Source organism: Ictalurus furcatus, chromosome 20, assembly GCF_023375685.1.
Source record: "Ictalurus furcatus strain D&B chromosome 20, Billie_1.0, whole genome shotgun sequence".
NCBI lineage: Eukaryota > Metazoa > Chordata > Actinopteri > Siluriformes > Ictaluridae > Ictalurus > Ictalurus furcatus.
Window position 1 is genome coordinate 23,156,576 of NC_071274.1, and position 21,261 is coordinate 23,177,836.

The 21,261-nt window shown below is 42.5% G+C and overlaps 2 protein-coding genes across 2 annotated transcripts; both read right to left on the reverse strand.

Moving 5' to 3' along the window:
• Positions 1–903: 903 nt before the first annotated feature.
• ubxn7 (UBX domain protein 7) lies at positions 904–11,071 on the reverse strand. The gene is made up of 11 exons (XM_053651273.1): positions 10,960–11,071; positions 8,492–8,651; positions 8,335–8,402; positions 7,821–7,886; positions 7,280–7,392; positions 6,645–6,791; positions 6,330–6,420; positions 5,726–5,853; positions 4,181–4,625; positions 3,371–3,450; positions 904–3,249 (listed from the first exon to the last, which is right to left on the reverse strand). The coding sequence occupies exons 1-11, from the start codon at positions 11,063–11,065 to the stop codon at positions 3,088–3,090; spliced, it is 1,566 nt and encodes a 521-aa protein (XP_053507248.1). The 5' UTR covers positions 11,066–11,071; the 3' UTR covers positions 904–3,087.
• A 1,017-nt stretch (positions 11,072–12,088) lies between these two features.
• Positions 12,089–21,261, reverse strand: ppp1r7 (protein phosphatase 1, regulatory (inhibitor) subunit 7). Its single transcript, XM_053651274.1, has 10 exons — positions 21,172–21,261; positions 19,129–19,224; positions 18,854–18,909; positions 18,158–18,223; positions 17,933–18,063; positions 17,568–17,730; positions 16,834–16,950; positions 16,617–16,721; positions 16,189–16,275; positions 12,089–15,094 (listed from the first exon to the last, which is right to left on the reverse strand). The coding sequence occupies exons 1-10, from the start codon at positions 21,209–21,211 to the stop codon at positions 14,918–14,920; spliced, it is 1,038 nt and encodes a 345-aa protein (XP_053507249.1). The 5' UTR covers positions 21,212–21,261; the 3' UTR covers positions 12,089–14,917.

Consider the following 21,261-nt stretch of genomic DNA (forward strand, 5'->3'; position numbering starts at 1 on the left):
AGTTAATGTTAATTTTGAATATATAAATGTTATTCTGCATTCCATACATTTAAAAAAGTGAGATATATATATATATATATATAAATCTAAAACATTTGTGCTGTTCAGGGCTTTAGAAAGCTTTTTAAAAAAGTTGCTGTTTTAAAAAATCAAAAAGGATTATATTTAGATTAGATGTGTGGTGTGAGTTTGGAGTCCGAGTTGAAGTGTTCTGCAGGTCAGTGAACCGTCAGTTTGAACAGCTGCACAGAAGTGTTTATTTGAGCGGTTTCCCACTCGAGTCTAATTTCATGATCTGAAAGTTAACCCTGAAGAACACTTTGTTCTGATTCCTGCAGCGCGAGCGCATCCGCACATCCGTCTGTATCTTTACAAACCAAAAATACATCAGTAAGAGCACAAAAATAAACCGCTTTCTGTATTCAAACCCAAAAACGTGGGTGTCTAGATCCATGAATGAAACGTGTCGAGTTTTCCACAGCTTTTATACAACTGTACACGTTTGTTCCTGTCCATATTTTTGGAAGGATTTCACAGAGAAATTTCTCAAAATGGGAATAAAAGTTGGATTTGTGTTAGACCGGATACTCCAGAATAACACTGTGTGGGGAAATAAAGCGTTTAAACCATTAAGACACAGGAAGAAAATGAAGATCTCAGCAAACAGGTCTGTGAAAGGCTTTTGGAGCGTTAGAGCAGAACAGCCAGATCAAAGGAAAATCAAAGGAAAATAAAAAATATGATAAGAAAATATTTTTTAAAAATTTAAGTTGAACTTTTATCTAGATTTTTGCAATAAACAGGAAACAAACAAATAAATAAATATTTGTAAAAATGTCAGTGATCAGCTGCCAATTGTTTATTTATTTATTTATTTATTTATTTATTTATTAGCCAGTAAAAATTCCCTGAGGTTAATGTCTTTGCTGTCTCTCGTCCGTGAGCAGAGCTTTAATCCACACTGCAGAGCGACTGCAGAACACCACGTTACTGCATATTAAACCTCCACAACGACAATTACACACCGTGTCAGGATTCACACACCGCTCTGTGATACTTCACACAGACGCACAAGAGCGTGCGAGGAAGACGTGAGGAAGGGAACCGAACAGTCCGGCACTTTTCTTTATCTGCGGAGAGTGCTGCGTTCTGATCGCCGAAAAAAACACAAACTTTCGACGAAAAATCCGACTTCCTCAGATTCCCCCAGATTCCCACCACAGGTTAAGGAGGTCGAGACTTAGACAGGAATCCTAGTTTGAAGTTCTGTCACGCTCCAAAGCCGAGGTCTGAGGTTCTCATTTCCGGTGTTTCAGTAGAACGGGTTTACAGGAACATACAGGAACACCATCCTGTTTACAGAAGACCGAAGCCTCAGGATTTTGAGCTTCTTGCGAGTGCGAGTCGATGAATTCGGTAGAATTTTATTCATCTGGACTTGTGCTTTACGCTGCAACACCGTTTCCCCAGCGCACAGATCTCCTACATTCACACGATACTTTGGGATTGGTGAATGGAAACATACATGATGGAGTGATCCTGAGGCTGTTCCTGAAGCGTTTTACTCCTCTTACCCCACAGCAATTAACCCACAATTACCACATTTTATTTATTAAACCACAACACCTCACACTTTTTCCTTTTTCTCTCCAGTTCTCGTTCCCTCTCCACCCTCTCTTTATTCTCTTATCGCGTTACTGAACGACTGCAAAGAAGCGTAAACTCCTCCGTCCTGAAGAGGTCGCGAAACCTAAAGTTACAGCTTTACCTCCGACACTGGAGACTCCTTCCATAAACGTCAATAAAATAAAAGTCTCCTTACAGGTCAACGATAACGACGTATTAAGACGAGTGCATTAATATTAATATAAACCTGCACGACCGTCAGAGTGGCTGTTAAAGAATATAAACGCAAATAATCAACGTCCAGGTGGTTACAGTACCGCTTCATCATCGTTCATTATCGTTTCTCCCCCTCGGTTCCCGGATATTTCCATCGCTCCTGAGAACTTCAGCTGTGGAAGTGCATAATTCCGGTAATTCCACATTAATAAAATGGACACATTAATAAAATTAGTCACACTCCTGCACGTGATTACACACCCCGCACTCACATTGTTAAAATAACTCACCCATACAACACACAAACAAGCACACACACTTCCTTTTTTTTCGGTTATATTTGAGAATCAACATTTTTTGTGGAAATGATGCAGCATATAAAAAAAGAGACAGAAATTTCACTATAAATGTAACGTCCCACACCATCACTGCTCCGTGCTGACCATTCCAAGTTTTTAACCATTCCTCGGAAGTCTGAAGATCCGATCCAGCTCGGTCCGTCGCCGAGGTACGGGAGCTGCGTGAACGCATGCCGTCGTCGACTTCCCCTCAGCGCGCCGACAAAAAACCACCCGGTTATTTTAGTGCGGATTTGTGTTTAATTGTTTTTTTAACCATGTACAAAAAAAAGTGATTAACTCGCAAACTAGCTATAGAAGGAAACCAGCTGGTTTGCTCATTAGCTAGCATGCTAGTTAACTAGCCAGCAGAGGACATGTTTCACACGTCGTCGTCGTGTAGACGATGTGGACGATGATTCGGAGTAAGAACATGTTTAGACAGGATATGGTGGAATATTGTGTGGCGTAGTTTATTGCTCACGTTTACTTTTTTGCTGAACTTCACTTGAGCACTTTATATGGCCACAAGGGGACTCGACCAAGGGGACTCGACCAAGGGGACTCGACCAAGGGGAAGCAGACAAGGGCATGTCACAAACAGATCTGAAACAGTTCAGGGTTTAAATCCTCACAGAAATAAATGATTTGATTTCTCTTAAAGTCACTCGTTAACTGATCCGAAGTCCCTGGCTGAACCTGACTGAACTCTTATCTCAAAATTATTCCGTGATCGTTGTTCGGAAAACCGAAAAAGACCCGGAAGGAGCAGGGATGCGCGGAGATATTCACAAATAAATATGAACGTGTGGTCCGTTTCGAGGGAACGCGGTCCTCTTCGGCTCCGTGGAGGACGACGGATGAGGGACGAGTATGAAAACGAACAAAAGGGAGAGGGCGGGGTTAGTTAGTTCCTCTCCTGCACAAATACAGTCTCCTGAGGGCAAAGCCCCGCCTCCTGTAGCGTGATGTCATAGTCCAAATGAGCCAGCTTCCGCCGTGGGAAGTTAGTGACGAGTTCGAAGCGTTCGTTCGGATATCCGTTGGACTGAACGTGTCTCACCAGAGCCTGGGGGGGGGGCAACAAAAACAACAACAACAATAGCAGCGTTCGGTAACGATGCATCATGGAAAAACAAACAAACAAACAAACACACTTAAATTTTGGGAGATTCTGGACTTGTACATACCATGAGCTTATCGTTAGCGGACAACACTACCTGTTCCCTCCGACCATCTGGGTATCTCAGCATTAGATGAGCCTTCGGACCTTAAAACGAAACAAACCAACAAAAAAACAGACCAATCAAAACACAGCGGGGGCGTGGCTACAGAGACCTGCAGGGGACATAAGGGGGAGATTTTTTTAAGATTTAAAGAAGGAAAAAAAATCAGAAGAACTTAAAAGAAGATGGAGCGGAGGAGGAGAAGTTAAATGAGGAGAATGAGGAGGAAGCAGAAGGAGCAAGAGATGGAGAATAAGGAGGCTGAGGAGAAGGAGAAAAGGAAGAAGGAGGGGATTACAAGGAGGAGGAGGAGGCAAGAAACAGAATAAAGATAAGAAGAAGAAGCAGAAGAAGGCTGAAGGGGAAGAGAGGAGGAGAAGAATGCAGAGGGAGAAGGGTGGAGAACACCTAGGAAGAATAGGAGAAGGAAAAGAAGAAAATGTAGATGATGGAGGAGGAAGGAGACGAGGGAAAAAAAGGAGGACAAGAAGGAGGGGGAGAAGGCAAAGAGGAGAAGCAGGAGAACGAGAAGAATGCAGAATATGCAGAAGGATGAGGAAGAGGAGGATAAGGAAGAAAAGAAGGATAAGAAGAAAGACGAGAAGAAGGAGGAAAGAGAAAAGGGAGGATGAGGAGATATTCGTTATTAATACATCATCGCCCCCCGGTGGCTTTATGTTGAACTGCGGTAATGAATATGAAGATATTTAAACATAATAATTTACAGATTTTAATCATTCATGATTTGAATGGAGCAGCAGGTTGTGTGTGTACCGTTATCTTCAGACTGTGTGCTTTGGGTTGTTGTGATTTTGTGACTTTGGTCGTGATGACGTTGTTGTTGTTGTTGTCGTCGATGTTGTGACTCTGCGTGTTTGTGGCTCGGCCGAGGAGGCGGCGGCTCCACGTGGTTTTTCTTGCTCTCTTCTTTTCTGTGGTTTGACTCTTTGTGCGGAGACTTCCTGTTCTGGGTAGGACTATCTGAGGAAGTGGGTGGGGCCTGTTCTGACGATGTGTTTCCGTCTATGGAGTCTTTCCCTCCATCCTCGTCGTCTGATCCGTCCACAGAGATCATGCCCTCGCTATCGGAGAAGGCCTCGGCGTCCGAGTCGTTTTCCGACTCTGCTTTCTCCTGCCTCGAGTCGTAGTGCGTTTCCTGTAGAGACGCTCTGATAGCTGCCTCCAGCTGACTGTCCTCACTCGCGTCAATCAAACTCTCCTGAGAGGAACATCATAGAAACATGACAGCACAATAAATAATAATAAATAAACAATAAATACACTGATAAAGCACAATAAAATCAGTATGACTGACGGCACACTGCAATTACACGTTTGATTAAGTTTTATTAAAATCATTACGCATTATCCTCTGTATAATCCTGACATTTTTCTTTACACAAAATAAAAATAAAAGTTGAAACCAAACCTTTAAGAAGATGAAAAAATGAAAAGGTGCAAATACATTTTAGAACATATCTGCAAGCTGCAATACCGGGGTCAAGACAATTATCAGCACCATGAGCAGCAAAAGAAGCTGTGTGACATGTTTTTGGTTAGAGTCGGATGAACAGCGTATGAGGAGTTAGAAAAAGTAAACTTTCAATCATAATAAACCCATTTATTTTACAAATAACTAAAAATAACTGCTACTTAGAATTTTTGTCCAGTATGTGGCGCTCTTCTGAAACCACTCAGGTAGTATCTGGGCATGATGATTATCACGTGGGAAAGCCAAAAAAGCTGTTGTGTCATCTCCTGACCAGTAGGGGGCAGTGCACCGAAAGCTGCAGGTAACTTCAGGGCATAATGTTGATGACACGTACAAGTTTCATCACAATCCCTCAAAGTGCTGCGGAGATACAGCCTCAAGTTCAATTTTCCGCGCTCGTTGTCGAATTCATCGACGCGCCGTTCGAAAACGGTACAGTTTATCACAATTCTGTGAAGAACTTTTTGTCGTGAGCGCCTCTAGATGACGCCAATTTTCATGAAAATCTGACAAATGGTCTAGGAGGAGTTCGAAAAAGTAGGTTTTCAAAACATTTAAAAATGGCGGACAGGAAGTTTGCTCGAACATGACATAATCGGTATCGCTGTTCTGGGCACGAACCCCGGAATCGATCGGCACCCGTCTCATGACAGCGGGCAAAAGCAGTCAATAGCATTATCATTTTTGACCACAAGGTGGTGCTGTCCTGAAACTTTGAGTCCCTTCAGAGCATCGTGCCAAAGACACAAGTTTTGTAAAACACACACACACACACACACACACACACACACACACACACACACACACACACACACACAGGTTCTTACAGAGCGAGCACGTTTGGCTGGAGGTTGACTGGAAAGTCCGTCTAACTGGCCGTGTTCCCTTAAAAACCCCGTCACTTGCTCCAGAAACGAGGAAACGTCCAGCTGATTCCACTCCACCATCTTCTGACCTGTTTATCACAAAACGACACAATCCTCATCATCACTCATCTTTATTAACAATAATACCGTAATTAATGGGTTATGTGGAGGAAAAATATATTTCCACGATGCACATCAGGACCTCCAGGTCTCCTAACAAACCGTGTTAAAAAAGACGTTCTGTAAATATCTGTAAATAAAATCCTTAACTTCTGACCATTTTATAGATTGAGACAGTAGAATAATATCAAACCTGTTTGTTTATATAAAAAACAATAAAACAACATTACAATTAGCAACAAGTAACAGAGTTATTAAAATGCCTGCTGTCCGTCTCTGATTTCACTCATATAAACATTTCACTCACATAGAAAAATAATTAAAATCTACAGCCATTTTATTTCACCCGTCACTACTTCCTGCTCACTGCCCCACCCGCCTCGTTTGACAGACAGCCTGCAAATAGCTAAGCCCCTCCCACCGTTCTGGAGCATGTGTGTCTCACCTGTTCGAGGGTCCAGGATGGAGATGTAAGGGAATTTGTTGAGTTTGTAGAACTGAATGTAGCGCTGACCCTCCTCGCTGTCATGGTAAACCTGTAAACAAACAAACAAACAAATTTTAAATCTTTAATGTTGAATATCGGTGTATTTACATGCATCTGAAATCAGGGTCTTATGTTAAAATGTATTCTGAATATAAACTCCCTCTGATACTGAAACATGAATATTTCTGATAAACGCTCTAACCCGGCCCACCAAAGAGCTGTTTACTGTTTATTGTTTACTGTTTATTGTTTACTGAGGCCTGGTTTCAGCACCTGCCAGAAGATGAAGTGTTCTCTGATGATGGCTTTCACCGCCTCGTTACTCCACACGTCTCGGTTTAAACACTGACAGGAGAAATCCTGAACGTTCTGGATGTTTATCATCAACCACTTGTTCTCCAACTGACCGCAGTTCTTCGCCTGGAGGGTTAGAAAACACACGCGCGCACACACACACACACACACACACAAGCATATGAGCAACAAGTAAAGATAATTAATCCATTTTGTGGAAGTATCTGATGTGTTTATTAAACATATTTAATTAATTGTAAAATAAATACAAAGTATAAAAATCTTATACAAATAATAATAATGTAGATATGAATGTAAAAAAAAATAGAAGGAAAAAAGTAGTGGCAAAGCAACACGATGTTCGTCTGTCTGTGTGCGTCTATCTCACTCTGTGTGTGTGTGCACATCTGTCTTACTGTGTGTGAGTGTGGCTGCACATCTGTCTTACTCGGTTTGTGTTTGTGCGTTCGTACATCTGTCTTAATGTGTGTGAGTGTGTGTCTATCTCACCATGTGTGTTGTGTGTGTGCGTGTGTGTGTGCGTGTGTGTCTGTCTATCTCACCGTGTGCGTGTGCATGTGCGTGTGTGTGTGCGCGTGTGTGTGTGTCCTCACCGTCTCGAAGCTGCCTTTGTGCATGAGCTCGATCGGGGGTCGGAACAGATCAGCCAGAGTGCTCAGTTTTTTATCCATCGCTCCTCCGTTCCTCAGCTCCTGCTCCTGTCTGACTGGAGCATCACACACACACACACACACACACACACACACACACACACACACACACACACAATTATTCACACTGAACACCATGTGACTGAACAGTCACGGTGGTGTTTCTCCCTTCATTTTGAACGGATCTTCTCGCTGTAGCTTTAAGCTGTAAGGACGGATCTGAGGGTTCGTTACGTCTGGTGAAGTGTAAGAGCTGCTTTAGAGCTCGGGATCGCTGCACAGAACCGGAAGCTCTGTTCTTCACCAAAAATAACCAACATCCGAAGCTACCGTTCCGCCGAACCACGTGAACAGCACCGACGTACGGAATTGCACGGAGGTTCGATGTGAACGCAAACCTGCGATTATGAGCTCCGCCCCCAGGATCAGTGTGGACCAGAGTGTGAAAAGGGCATTATTTCAGGTGATCAGCTCTGGAACTTACTGGTTTCCGTCTGGAAATCTCGAAATCCGTCGAAGATGGACCGAGCCGGTCTCCGTCTCTTCGGCACTGAGACACAGGGAAGGGGGAAATATAAATAAACAAACAAACAAACAAAACAAGCAAAGTCTACTACAGAATGTCTGATTTTCAGGATTACACGCTGCCTGTTCTGTCCACGTTTATAAATTTATTTAGATCAATTTAAAATGACAGGAAGAGATTTCTGAACAAAAACACACACACAAAAAAACCCCAATAAAACACTGAGTTTGATGATGTTCTTATTTAATGTCTACTGAGACTAACACATGAATTCGAATCAATAAGAAGAAATAAATTTACTAAAATGTTACAAACGGTAGGAAATGATTTCAGGACGCCTGTGATATCTCTGGAACGTGAGAATCGTGTTTACAGTTTATCAGGACTGCGATATTATGGCCACTTTATCGCCCAGCCCTACTGACAGGATATGATCAGGTGTTAATAATCAATAGTACTCTAGACAAATCACCTCCAAACAGAGGCTCCGGCTCCACCAGGATCTCCTGTTTCTGAGGGATCGGCGCTCGGACTTCGTCTCTGTCAGGATTTAAAAACACACCGTCTGTGAGTAAGAGCGAGAAACACGCCGTGACACGAGCAACTCCGTGTGTGAAATTAACGCTCACTCTGAATGGCATCTGCTTCCAGACGCCGCGGCCGAACCGGAACTGGAACTGGTGCTCGGCTCCTCCGGCACTCCTCCGCCGTCCAGGAACATGGTGACGGCCATCTCCAGGTTGTTGTTACATGCCTCCAGCATGTGTCTCCCGACGCTCTCCGTGGCTCCTGACAACCGAAAACGCAAAAATAAAACCATCTGCTCGGGAAACGGGAAACATTCAGAATCACACAATCTCGTTTAATTTACACGTCACGTACAAAAAAAAAAAGAAGTTCTTCTTATGTGTATCGCTTAGAATAAAAATGAACTGTATTAGTAGTGGAGCTTAATAAATTATGTGCATGTATCTCACTAATTATTTAAATCTACACACACCCGCAATTTCCAACGAAAAAAAATTATAAACATGACTATTTATTTTGCGGTTAATGACGTTAGCACCTGCTGTGCGTCGGTGTAGGGTCAAGCCCGAGACAACTCAGTAGATTCAAATGGATTTGTTGATTCTGCAGCATTTTGTACAATAATAAAAATTAAAAAGAAGAACTGCAGGACTCGGACGTCACTCACCGAATCGACTGAGCAGCAAGAGACGAGCGGATCTCTGTCACGACTCAAACGATTCACTGACTCGAGAATCGCGGATCAGGTTCGGCACAAGTACGCGCACGCCAGCAAATACAAACAGAGAAAGATAAACATATGACGCAAAGCTACGTATAAAATTCTGAAGTCTGCAACTGCGAATGTGAAGCCCAATACTGATTCGTTCACCTGAGTGACGCGTTCGAAAAGACTTGAAGAATCGTTCATGAACGAACCATAAAATCCTTCTCTTGGCTGTAACTGCACACTGAAGTGCAAAGACGACTTATTTCTGCACGTCTAAAAAGCCTCTAACGTTCGATTACCTCACTCGGAGACAAACCAGAAAAGACGGGTCGAGACGCCGAACCTCCCGATACGTATCGGGAAGCGGTTCAGCGTGAACGCGAGCTCCAGGAAGACCGACACGGGATGAGAACGAAAGCAATCACTGAAAATTTCCCAGGAAAACCCTGTGTGTGTGTGAACAGAAGCCGATTCCAGGAAAGACGCGTCTGATTTGGTTAAGGGAGAAAAGAAAAAAAAAACCCACCCATGCTGTGAAGTAACAAAAAAAAGAAAAGCCTAAAGTTTAAAAACAGAAGAAGAACGCAGCAGGAGATGTGTGGAGAAATTGTCTTGTGATGAACGGTACGGTCACTGGATCAGCCAATCAGCAGCAGGCGTAAAGAACACGGCGTAAAGTCGAGACACCTGAAACGTGAATTCTGCTCAAATTCAGGGGGAAAATGTTCATTTAAAACGTGTGTTTAAATTCAATTTTAAAAATGTGTTGTTGTTTTTTTTTAAATTCCCCTAAAATTTCCAGAAACTGCAGGAAGATAAAGTCCTGGATTTTGAGTGCAAAAAAGATTTTTAAACCCCTTTTAAAAAAAAAAAAACATTTTATAAACACTTCCCTATAACGCTAAATGCATATTAATTAGCGTAGAAGTAAGCATCATGCTAATTATTACACAAGTTATGAACTAAATACAACAAAACAAATCTCTTCCTATTATTTTATGAAACAGGATCAGACCCCGCCCACTTGCTCATTCCGCGCATGCGCAAACGCGCCACAGAGATTCTCGTTCTGACGAAAAGAAGCGGCGAGTCTTGAAAAAAAAGGAAAAAACACCACCCCAAAAAAAAACAGCTTTAAAAGCAACAAAAAGTGAAAGTTGCGACTCAAAACATCGCGTTTTTAAAGTTTCCACTCAGCCCGAATACACTGTACACACCCTCATTTACAGGACTGCGCCGTTTAATAGTTTCTAAGACGCAAAAACAGTTCAATATCGTGATTTTCGAGTTGGATTAAATATGCGAGTCTTTTACAAGCCGCCATGTTGTTCACGTCGCACTGCTCAGACGAGATTAAATCTTCTGCAGGTTCAGGAAGTTTGTACTATTATTATCATTATTTTTGTATAACTGTACAACCTGTAGCGTGACTGTGTAATTAGTTGTGTTTGTTATAAAAAAGCTTTAAGAGAACGCAAAAAGGGTTTTAAAGAGCAACTGGAGAGGCAGGAGGATGAATGTTCATCTCTGAGGCGCTGCAAGTTTACTTCCACTGTGTGACCTGTGCACGAGCACAGACTTTATTTACACGTGATTATCAGCTTCCCGGCGTGTTTATCGTTTCTTCTTTCTGAGTTTAACACTGGGTTATTCATTCCAGCTCCTTCTCTGCACAGAGCTCGTTTTTCTCTCCGGTTGTAGAGCACACTCACTGAGAGCAGCTCAGACACTGATGCACCTCCAGCTTCAACTCAAACTCTGTACTCTGTTTTTCCCACCAAAAACAATTCTTTTTCTTCGCCAACGGAAAATTTATAAACCCACAAACCCCGACAATCCAGGAATAATCCACATATTTACCAGTAATGGCAGTGAACTGCTGAATTAACCCGTTCAGCGCCGGGCCTGAAGCATCTCCGAGAGCCGCCATCTTGCCGCCACTGTCAACAACAGCGGCACTGCGCATGCGCACTATTGACCAACGTCAGCGCGCATGCGCAGTGTTGACCAACGACAGCGCGCGGAGGCATGCACGTCATGACCTCGGAGTTCAGGGTAATGTAGTCAGTATGATAATAATAACAACAATAATAGTAATAACAATAATGCTAATAATAATAGTAATCACAATAACAACAGTAATAATAATAGTAATAATAATAATAATTAAAACAATCATTTGCTTTTATAAAATGTTTATATGCACACTTGGTATAAAATGTCAATAGCTTTATTTTTGTATTTTATTCAAAAATGTTTTTATTATATCTGACAATTCTAACTTAATCACAAATCATAAAATTATTAAATAAATAAACAACTAGATAAATAGAAATAAAAGCATGCTGTTGTGTAATAAAATAATGAATAAATGAATTAAAGAAATTTAAAAATACTTTTTTGGACATTTATATAATATTTATAATGTGCCTGTCTCAAACTTAAAACTTTTTTAATAAACATAAAAAAAAATAGATAAAATAAAGAAACAAAAAAAATGATGTTAGTATAATATAATCTGGGGATTCATGTGAAATGTATATAAATGTCTCTGGGACTTAATTTGTTTCGTTTTTGCAAAAACATCATCTATTTTCTGCTGCGCTTACCCTACACGGGGTCGTGGGGAACCTGGAGCCTGTTCCAGGGGACTCGGGGCACAGGGGTACACCCTGGACGGGGGGCCAAACCATCGCAGGGCACAATCACACTCTCACACACCCACTCATACACTACAGACACTTTGGAAATGCTAATAAGCCTGTCTTTGGAGTGCGGGAGGAAACCGGAGAACCCGTTTGAAACCCCCGAAGCTTGGGGAGAACATGCAAACTCTGCGCACACAGGGCAGCGGCGGGAATCGAACCCCAAACCCTGGAGGTGTGACGAAAACGTGATAACCACTAAATTTATTTAAATCTTTAGACTGTAACTGTTTTTGCTTTATATTTCTAGCATGTACAGTAAAAATGACCAGAGCCTGTACAAACATTTTTCAAATTAAGTTTATTGTCATTTATATTACATTCATCTCAAAACAGTCAACCAAGCAGTTGTGAAACAATAAAATAATAATAATAATAATAAAATAAAGAGGGGGAAAACAGCACACTGAAACAATTAGTAATCATATCTGATGTTTTCTAATTTTGACGGATTTTCTTTAGAACTTTACAATGTCTGAGATAGTTTACTCTGAAACCCGCTGTATTGGACGCTACGTTTTTAAAGCTACAATCAGTGGAGTTTTTTTTTTGTTGTTTTTTTAAAAATATCTAATCTACACTTTAACTGACTAAATGCTTATTTCATTTTTATGCACTGATTTTTATTTATTTAATTACTGATAAACAGTATATCTACCCTAAAGCCTAAAGTGAAATGGCAAATATACCTTTAATAATAATAATAATAATAATAATAATAATAATGAATAAGGTGGGGATATGATATCAATATCGCGATAAATTTTCTGGGAGCTTTGTAGGTATCACGAAATGTCTCTTCCTTCTTTCCTCAATTAAATGATATTTTTTGATAATATTATTTAATAGTGTTAGCGATGCTAAACATCATGATATGTTGAGCAACAGAATATACTCGTTTCTGATTGGCTGACTTGAATCTTCATTAGTTATGTACATTTTTTGTTCAAAAGCGTTCATAATATGTCAAGACAGACAGCTGACGTCTTCAGACCGCTCCCAGTTTAACGACGTAATGTCGTACCTCAGTGTGGAGAAATCCATGGGGGTTGAGTTAGCGGTTAATGCTAAACGTAATCACGTCGTAACTGTAGTCGTACTGAGCATTTTCTTACTAATCTATTAACACACCTGAGGTAAATGTTGACGTTCCGGATCGTTCTGTATCATTTCCACCGTAGCTCTGTCTTTCCTTTGTCTGTTTTAAAGCTGCGCTAGCTAAATCTCTAATCAGCCTTGTTAGCTATTACCGAGCAACCATGCTGGAATGTAACCATGACAACAAGCAGGTATAGCGGCGACGGCTTCTCTCTTGCAATAAACCATCAAACTAATTGTTAGTATTGTATATGACGTGAAAATGTTTTAATTAGAGGTGACTAGAACAGCGCGAGAGATGTAACCATGGCAACGATCACATAATGGTGGTCAAGTGAGATGTTGGTGGACTAAAACGCTAATGCTAAGGACATACATACATATATATATATATATAACCATGGCCTGTTGGTTTAAAGGATCAGGAGTTGTGGTGCAAGTGAAAAAACTTTGTGACATCACAAAATATCCGCCATAATCCAGTTTATAGCTTTCACATCACTGATTGTAGCTTTAAAACCACGTCGTTAAAACGTCACTTGGCGCAGGAAAACGCGGCTTTATAGAAGTTTTACCGAATGAAACAGAATAAATCAAAGCTTTAAGACTTCATAAATAAATAGCAGAGATGAATGAACTTAGCCAAATTCATTCCAGTGCGAAGGCTGTGGTCGTATTTATATATTAAAGCGGCATTATGCAATTCTGCAGCTGTAGTGTTTAACGCGGGATCAAACGCACGATAAAACACAAAAACACTCTCGCCCGGTGTTTCACATGCACACGGGGTCGTACATTTTATACGTTTAAATTGTAAAATTTGGTCAGAGAACATCCGGAAAAGATACTGAAAATAATCGTACTGTGTTCTATAGAAGCCCAGAAAGGCAGTTCATTATTATTACTATTTTATTACATTTTCCCACCAAATTCATGACAGATAAAATTGTTTACTTTAAAGGCTGCTAATCACACAGCAGATCGATATGTGAACGAAGGAGTGCGAAGTTCAGGAACCTTTAGAGGTACGACATGGTTCCTGACACAAATTCCTGTTCTGTGTTAAAGACAAGACCAAAAAAGTGCACTGCAAATCCAGCTAAGTCTTAACTGTTTGTCTCTTGTGGGCGTGGCCTTTCTCTGTTTTTTTTTTTTTTGTTCAAAATATTTAAATTGGTCATAAATCCCAGGAGGAAATAAAACGGCGGTTATTTATTTTAGCTTTGCTGACCAAACGCTTTTAAAGCCAGACGCTTGCTACAGAGTCTCGTATGTTTCGTTTAATAAATGCTACCAATCAGGACCGATCACCAATCACAGGTCTGTGTGGGCGGAGCTTCCGGAGCTGAGCCACAGAGGACGTACGGGATTGGTCTGAGGAACGTACGAGAGCCGATTGTTTTATTGCGAAGCATTAATGATTCGTTACTAATTTGCACTAAAATGTCGCTTTTTAATTTTTTTTTAACTAAAATATATGGTTGACAAATCAGCAAGCTCCGCCCCCAAGAGTTCCTGGTTCCTCAGCTGAATCGTTATGGTAATAATATCATAAACTTTTTCCAGCCTGAGATGCCAAGAAAATCTTGATATAATTATAATAATAATAATAATAATACTTTCTGGATTATTTTTCTGATCCAATATTAAAATAAAACATATTGTATGACGAGACTCAACACTGATCACCATTAACTTCCTGTCCTTCTAATGTCTCAAACCAAACAGTAGCATAGGGACGTGTGTGTGTGTATGTGTGTTGTGCATAAAGGGTACTCTTGCACATGTTCTAATAGAGTGTGTTTTATTTGACCAAAAATGGACGAAGCTTTGGAAGTGGAGGGAGGAGGAACAGCTCAAGTGTGTGTGTGTGTGTGTGTGTGTGTGTGTTTTAGTAAAGGGTGTTTGCATATGAGCATGGTGTGTTTGAGATCTGGCTAATGGTTAGGAAAAGCAGAGGCGAAGTGTGTGTGAGTGTACGTGTGTGTGTGTGTGTGTGTGTGTGTGTGTGGAGGTCAGAAGCGGATGAAGGTGGCATCGATCTGCCGGACGCTGGGCAATGCCAGCATGATCTTGCGTCTATACTGAGGGTCCTTCTGCAGCGGGTTGCGTTCCAAGTACACCGTCTCTAAACCTTTAGCGTTCTTCAGCTCGTCCAGATCGCTCCAATTCTCTATCTGATTATCATTCATCTGAAAAACACACACACACGGAACTCAGAGAACAGTCATGAAGTGTCATGTGTCAGTACTCAGACTCGTTAAATATCACGATATATCGTCTAACTGAGTATCGGCCCAGGCCTGAACGTCACGCTGAACTTTACTCCAGGAACTACAGCCTGGGAACCAAAGCCCGGAAACTAGCCCCGTGAGGAGTTCTACCCAGGGAATCTCAGCCTGGGACCAACAAGCTGAGGAACTTCAACCTGGGAACCCCATTCTGAAAACCTCAACCCAGGAAGAAGAACCTAGAACAGTCCGAGATCTACGACCCCAGGAATTTCAGTAAGAGAACCTCATCCTTAAGAACCACGGTCTGAGGAACCTCCTCACTGCAAAATGTGACAGAACATTTCTGATTGGATGATGTATACTGGTTTTTTTTGTTTTTTTTTTTACTTCATAATGTTTTACGACAGATGGCTCGCGGTTTCACGAGTTGCGATGTAACGTTTCTCAGCATGGCGATAACCATCGGGATTTTAGTTAGCGCTTAGCGCCAAGCGGAATCGCGTCGTAATTTGAGCCGTTCTGAGCTTTTCCTTACTGATTCATCAACACATCTGAGGGAAATGTCGGCGTTCCGGATCGTCCTGCATCGTCTCCACCCTCGCTCCGTCTTTACCTCGTCTGCTTTAAAGCTGCGCCAGCAAAATCTTCTATCAGACTTATCTGCTAGCGACTATGCTGGAACGTAACCATGACAACGAGCATGAAAACTAGGGCCTGAGAACCTCAGCCGTCCTTTGGGATATCCTTGGGAATTTGAGCCTGTTAAGCTTATCCCTGTGGCTGAGTTTCCCAGGCTCTAGTTCCTGGGCTATTAGTCAAAGAACCAGAGCCCAGGAACCAGGAACCTCCGTCTAGAACATTTACATTTCTTCATTTATCAGACGCTTTTATCGAAAGCAACTTTTACAGATGAGGAAATACAAAGCGAAACTAAGCTTCTAACTTAATCCTGGGGACCAAAGCCACAGAATCTTTCAGACAAACAAGCTCTTTATCCTGGAAACTACAGGAACCAAACCAGGATCTTTATCAGCCTGAAACATGCCACTAACCCAAAACTCCTGCAGTTCTGTGAGGTGACTGATGTTTTCGATCTTCTTTATCCTGTTCGCTGCGATGTCCAGAGTCGTCAGTTTTTTCTGGGAAAGCGCAAACATTGAACATTGAAACATCTCAGAGTCGATCTCGTCAACAAATAAATGTGGCACGGATTACATCCGAGTCGAGGAACTGCACAGGATTTCCCATATAAAACAGATGATTACAGATAGAAAATATTACATCATATAAAAACGAGGATCTAAACACTGCGTAAACATCGTTTACATCTCGACACAGAATGCACGGTTTCTTTTGTTCATTGTTGTTATTAATAAATAAAGTTCTTTTAGGGTAAGACTTACAGATTACTGAGTAAATAATAACGGAATAACGCTGATAACATGGCGACGTTCACACCGGAACGCGGTTTTGGACCTACGTTGTTCTCGAGGCCTTCGATAACCTCGATGCCGTTGTGACTCAGGTAGAGCTCCTTCAGGTTCCCCAGGTTCTGCAGTCCCTCTAGTTTGGTGATGCGGTTGCTCTGCGTGCAGGAGGAGGAGGAGGAGGAAGAAGAGAAGGAGAAGTCAGATGTAGGAACGTGGCAGACGTGCACGGGGAGGCGGGTTATCGTGAGCGCCGGCGTTAGGACGTACCTGGATGCTGAGGACCGTCAGGTTGTGGAGCCCGTCCAGGTTCTGCAGCTGAGCGATCTTATTCGTACCGAGGAACAAACTGTCCAGAGACGTGAGCGTGTCCAGGTTCTCGATGATCTAGAACCAAGGAACACGGGAAATTGAGGAGGGGAAACCGATTTTGTCAATCGACGACACTTTTAACCCTGTAAGATGATGTCATCAGTGTGCGCCTCCTCCTCCTCGTCCTCCTATAATTTTCAGTTAAAATGATAAAAACCTAAAAATCTTTAATTAAATATAACATTAACACTACAGCCCTTTCATGACTCGTTTAAAATGAGTAGAAGCATTGATATTTCTCCGAATTAACAATCTGGCTTTATTTTTATGAACTGAAGTGCAAAGCTACACAAGGAGGGGAGGAGGAGGAGGAGGACAAGAAGGAGGCGCACACTGATGACATCACCAATCTGCGACAGATAAAGCAGTAAAGCAATCTGGCTTCATTTTTAGTGCAAAGCCGCATGCGAGAAGGAACACGATGATGACAGCGTCAAGCTGCGACTGATTTCAGTTTCTTTATGAACTTCGACGCGATGCTATGTGTGTGTGTGCGAGGAGAAAGAGGCGCAGACTGATGACATCATCTCGCTGCGACCGGGTGGCCAGAATTGCGAGACATTCCTGACGGTGGTTTGAAGACCGGTTTGAATAATTAAACAGGTAAAGTCAGGGCGAGTTTCATCGCTCACCCTGATGCGATTGGACCCGAGCTCCAGCATTTGAAGGCCGGTGAGGTGTTCGAGGTTGCTGATGTTCGTGATCTTGTTGTGCAGCAGGAAGAGCTTCTTCAGCTTCGTCAGACGCTCCAAACCTTCGATCTTCCTCAGCAAGTTGAACGATACGTCTAGCTGCCTGTCGCGGATTAACACAGAGCCCAAAACATCAGGATGTCGCTCCGGGAATAACGCACTACATCATACAGCTGTTATATAGTGACTAAACAAGCCTGGATTCCATTATACACACACTGCTTGTGTGGGTGACCGTGTGTGTGTGTGTGTGTGTGTGTGTGTGTGTTATATATTATAGAAACATATGTATATGTAAGACTCACTCGAGCTCGGTTAAAGCCTGCAGGTTCTCCAGTTTGCGGATCTGGTTGTCGTACAGGTCCAGTTCCCTCAGCGAGACCAGGCTCTCCAGGTTCTCTATGTTTTTAATCAGGTTTTGTCTGAGAGAAAGCGTCTGACGGCAAACACAAACACAAACCGATTAGGATTTACAACCGCTTATAAACCCCGCACGGTCGGGGTGTGTCTGTTTCAGACGTTGACTTTACCTTAGCTTTCTGCAAGACCTCGAGTCCTTCGATCTTCCCGATCCGACAGTGGACCAGATCCACGTCCTGAGAGGATAAAGAATCATTTTATAGAGAGTCACTTCTTTCGGGGGGTGACTTCCGGCCACGCCTCTTTTCAGCGACTCTTTTGGTTCTGACACGGCTCTTTCCTCCTAAAGCTCGTGACCTGTAACTGTTCTTCCTCGACTACGGCCGCCGTTTCCATGGAAACGGTATTCATAAATGACACAATAACGGTAACTGAACGTCTTTCGTCTACAAAAAGAATCGGTTCAAAGAGGCAACTCGTTCGCGAACGAGTTATATGAACTCCTACCTTTTCTAACGAAACGAGCCAGAATTGGATCGTCGGCTCATCAAATAACGCGAGTGTGTTAAAGGAAAACGTTCGGTGACGTGGAATTAACGTCCGCCCCTGTTCAGATCGGAATAGGTCCGATCCGGACGGAAATAAAATCCCGGAGTAACTCCTGCATGCGCATTTAATCCCGTCCGAATAGGGCTTCGCTGTGTGTATGTAAGAGACTAAACACCTTCGGATTGCACTATTTTACGTTCGCTTGTCAAGGTTAGCAGAGATAGATAGTTAGAGTAGTGATTCGGGGCGATGTTCGGAGAAACTTTAGCTGCTGTGAGAACACTACACATCAAAAGGTCATGTTTTTATCTGCTCACCTCCTCATTAGGGTCGAGAGTGATGGTGTCCATATCGACAGGCAACTCCTCTGGAGCTGGGGGGGGGGGGATGGGGGGGGGCAGAAAGGTTAAATAAACTTAAAAAAAGGGTAAGTGTGTTAATGCTGAAAATCACCATATATAATAGACAGAATCGCAGAATCACAAACATAAGGTCAGATGAATGTAAATTCACTGCATGCAGGTGAAATACAAGCACCGTACTCAAGTGTGTGTGTAGGGGCGGAGAGAATAAGTTAAACTCCTCGTGTCACCTGTGGAAGCTCGCTGCAGGTCTTCGACTTCTCCATTGACACTCCTCCTCTTGGTCTCGTCATCGCCGGACTCCTCCGACTCGCCCCTCCTGTCAACTGAACATCACAAGACCTCGCTTTACTGACGACGTAAAGGAACGTTTAAGCAACAGAGCACCCAGCAGTACAGGGTTGCCAGTGCTGTGGTTTTCCTGTGGAGTTTAGAGCTCTTGGTAAGTAATAAGGAGGAGTTTAGACGTTACACTGGGCTTCAATTTTAATGGATTATATCTCTAAAATAAAATATACTTACATTGATCTATAAAGGGTTACCAACAGCTACATCTTACACTAAACTAACCTCCTAAAGTTGCCATGGAAAGGCAGAACACACCCCCTGAACTACTCAGCATACCAGGACTCTACTGTATACGAGTGATGGGAATTCCGACTCGGGTCAATCGGCTCATTTCGCCAATAAGAATCGACTCCCAAACGACTCATTGTCTGTTTTTTTTAATATAAATTAACCATGGGCGCACGGTGGCGTAGTGGTTAGCACGTTTGCCTCACACCTCCAGGGTTCGTACGTTAACACTCCAGGGTCGGGGGTTCGATTCCCACCGTGGCCCTGTATGGGCGGAGTTTGCATGTTCTCCCCGTGCTGCGGGGGTTTCCTCCCCCAGTCCAAAGACATGCATGGTAGACTGATTGGCATGTCCAAAGTGTCTGTGTGTGAATGTGCATGTGATTGTGCCTGCGATGGATTGGCACCCTGTCCAGGGTGTACCCCGCCTTGTGCCCGATGGTCCCTGGGATAGACTCCAGGCTCCCCGCGACCCTGAAGGAAGGATAAGCGGTATAGAAGATGGATGGACGGATGGATGGATAAATTAACCATATTCTGACCTGTGAATGGTCTTATTGGCATTACTATGACTGTTCTTTCACGTTCCCATGAAAACATTTTAATTTAATTAAACAGCATTACCTACAAAAAATGGATCTCATATTCGAGTCAGTACACAAGCGTCACCTAAAAGAGCCGGTTCAAAGAACCGACTCGTTCGCGAACGACACATATTCAACATTAACTGCATTTTATGACGTTTTAAAATGATGGAGTTTAAAAAGCAATTCTAACACATCAGCTCATGACCAGGGTTTAGTGTGTGTGTGAGTGTGTGTGTGTGTAGAGCAGGGAAACTGGTGTTCTGGTTTACCTGAACAGGTCAATTAAGCTTGCTCAGCACTTCTCACTTCTGTCCTTCACATTTTATAGTTTTTCCAGAGCAGATCATCGGCTCAATCTCTAACGCTTTATAAAGCTAAACTGTGTAAAGAAGTGGCATAAAGGAGCAGAGTTCCCTGCCATACTGTATGTTATGTATGTTAGCATGCTAGCTAGTTTGACATCCAGGGTTGGGTACATGACTGAAATCGACGCGCCATACCATTTCATTTTTTTATTCATTTATTTCAAAATTAACATTAATAAGTTCATTATTTGTAAAAAGCATAAATACGTTAACGCTAATTAATCAATAACCTAACGGCTAAAGCTACTATAATTCCTGTCTGGGTTGTTTCTTTTCCCTACCTGTATTCCTACCCATCCCACCTCCTGCGCTGGGATTGGTCACTAGTTCGTACTTTAACAGGTTCACTATCCAATCAGCGCCCTTGCTTAGACTATTATAAAACACCAGCCAACCGCAGCCGAGGAATCTGATCCATCTAACCAATCCTGATGTAGGAAGGCGGGATTTGTCAGGAAACGAGCGGATGAAGGGTGAACGAAACGGGATTTCAGATACTACGCTAAACCGAATTAAGCTAAGCTAATGTTGCCAGTCTTTCAGAGGTAAACAATCACACGATGCTAGCATGCTAGTTAGCCGGATGAATGGTGAGAGAGGATTTGCACGCTGAGGGGAAAATGAAAAAAAAGACATCGCCCGAATTTGCAGATGAAAGCAACGTGAATAAACATATCGCTTTAGTTCTCTGACGAATTAACAGCGGAACATCGGCGCTAGCGGCTAATAACGGCTTTTAACTCACCTTCCATCTCCTGAGGCTCGCTAACAGATAGGGTAGCCATTTTTCCCCCTCGCGACCCACCCACGGCTCAATGATTGACAGCTCCAGCGA

Bases quoted from the DNA above. Each gene is read 5' to 3' on its own strand.
- ubxn7 (XM_053651273.1), bottom strand. From the start codon at position 11,065: ATGCGCAGTGCCGCTGTTGTTGACAGTGGCGGCAAGATGGCGGCTCTC. The intron at 7,887-8,334 runs GTGATTTGTCTA...CCTGTGTCTCAG, and splicing joins GCCGGAGCCTCTGTTTGGAG to TGCCGAAGAGACGGAGACCG. The intron at 6,421-6,644 runs GTGCTGAAACCA...GTTTGTTTACAG, and splicing joins AACACTTCATCTTCTGGCAG to GTTTACCATGACAGCGAGGA.
- ppp1r7 (XM_053651274.1), bottom strand. From the start codon at position 21,211: ATGGCTACCCTATCTGTTAGCGAGCCTCAGGAGATGGAAG. The intron at 18,910-19,128 runs GTGACACGAGGA...CCCCCCCCCCAG, and splicing joins CCTGCAGCGAGCTTCCACAG to CTCCAGAGGAGTTGCCTGTC. The intron at 15,095-16,188 runs GTTAGTGGCATG...TGTGTTTTTCAG, and splicing joins CAGAACTGCAGGAGTTTTGG to ATGAATGATAATCAGATAGA.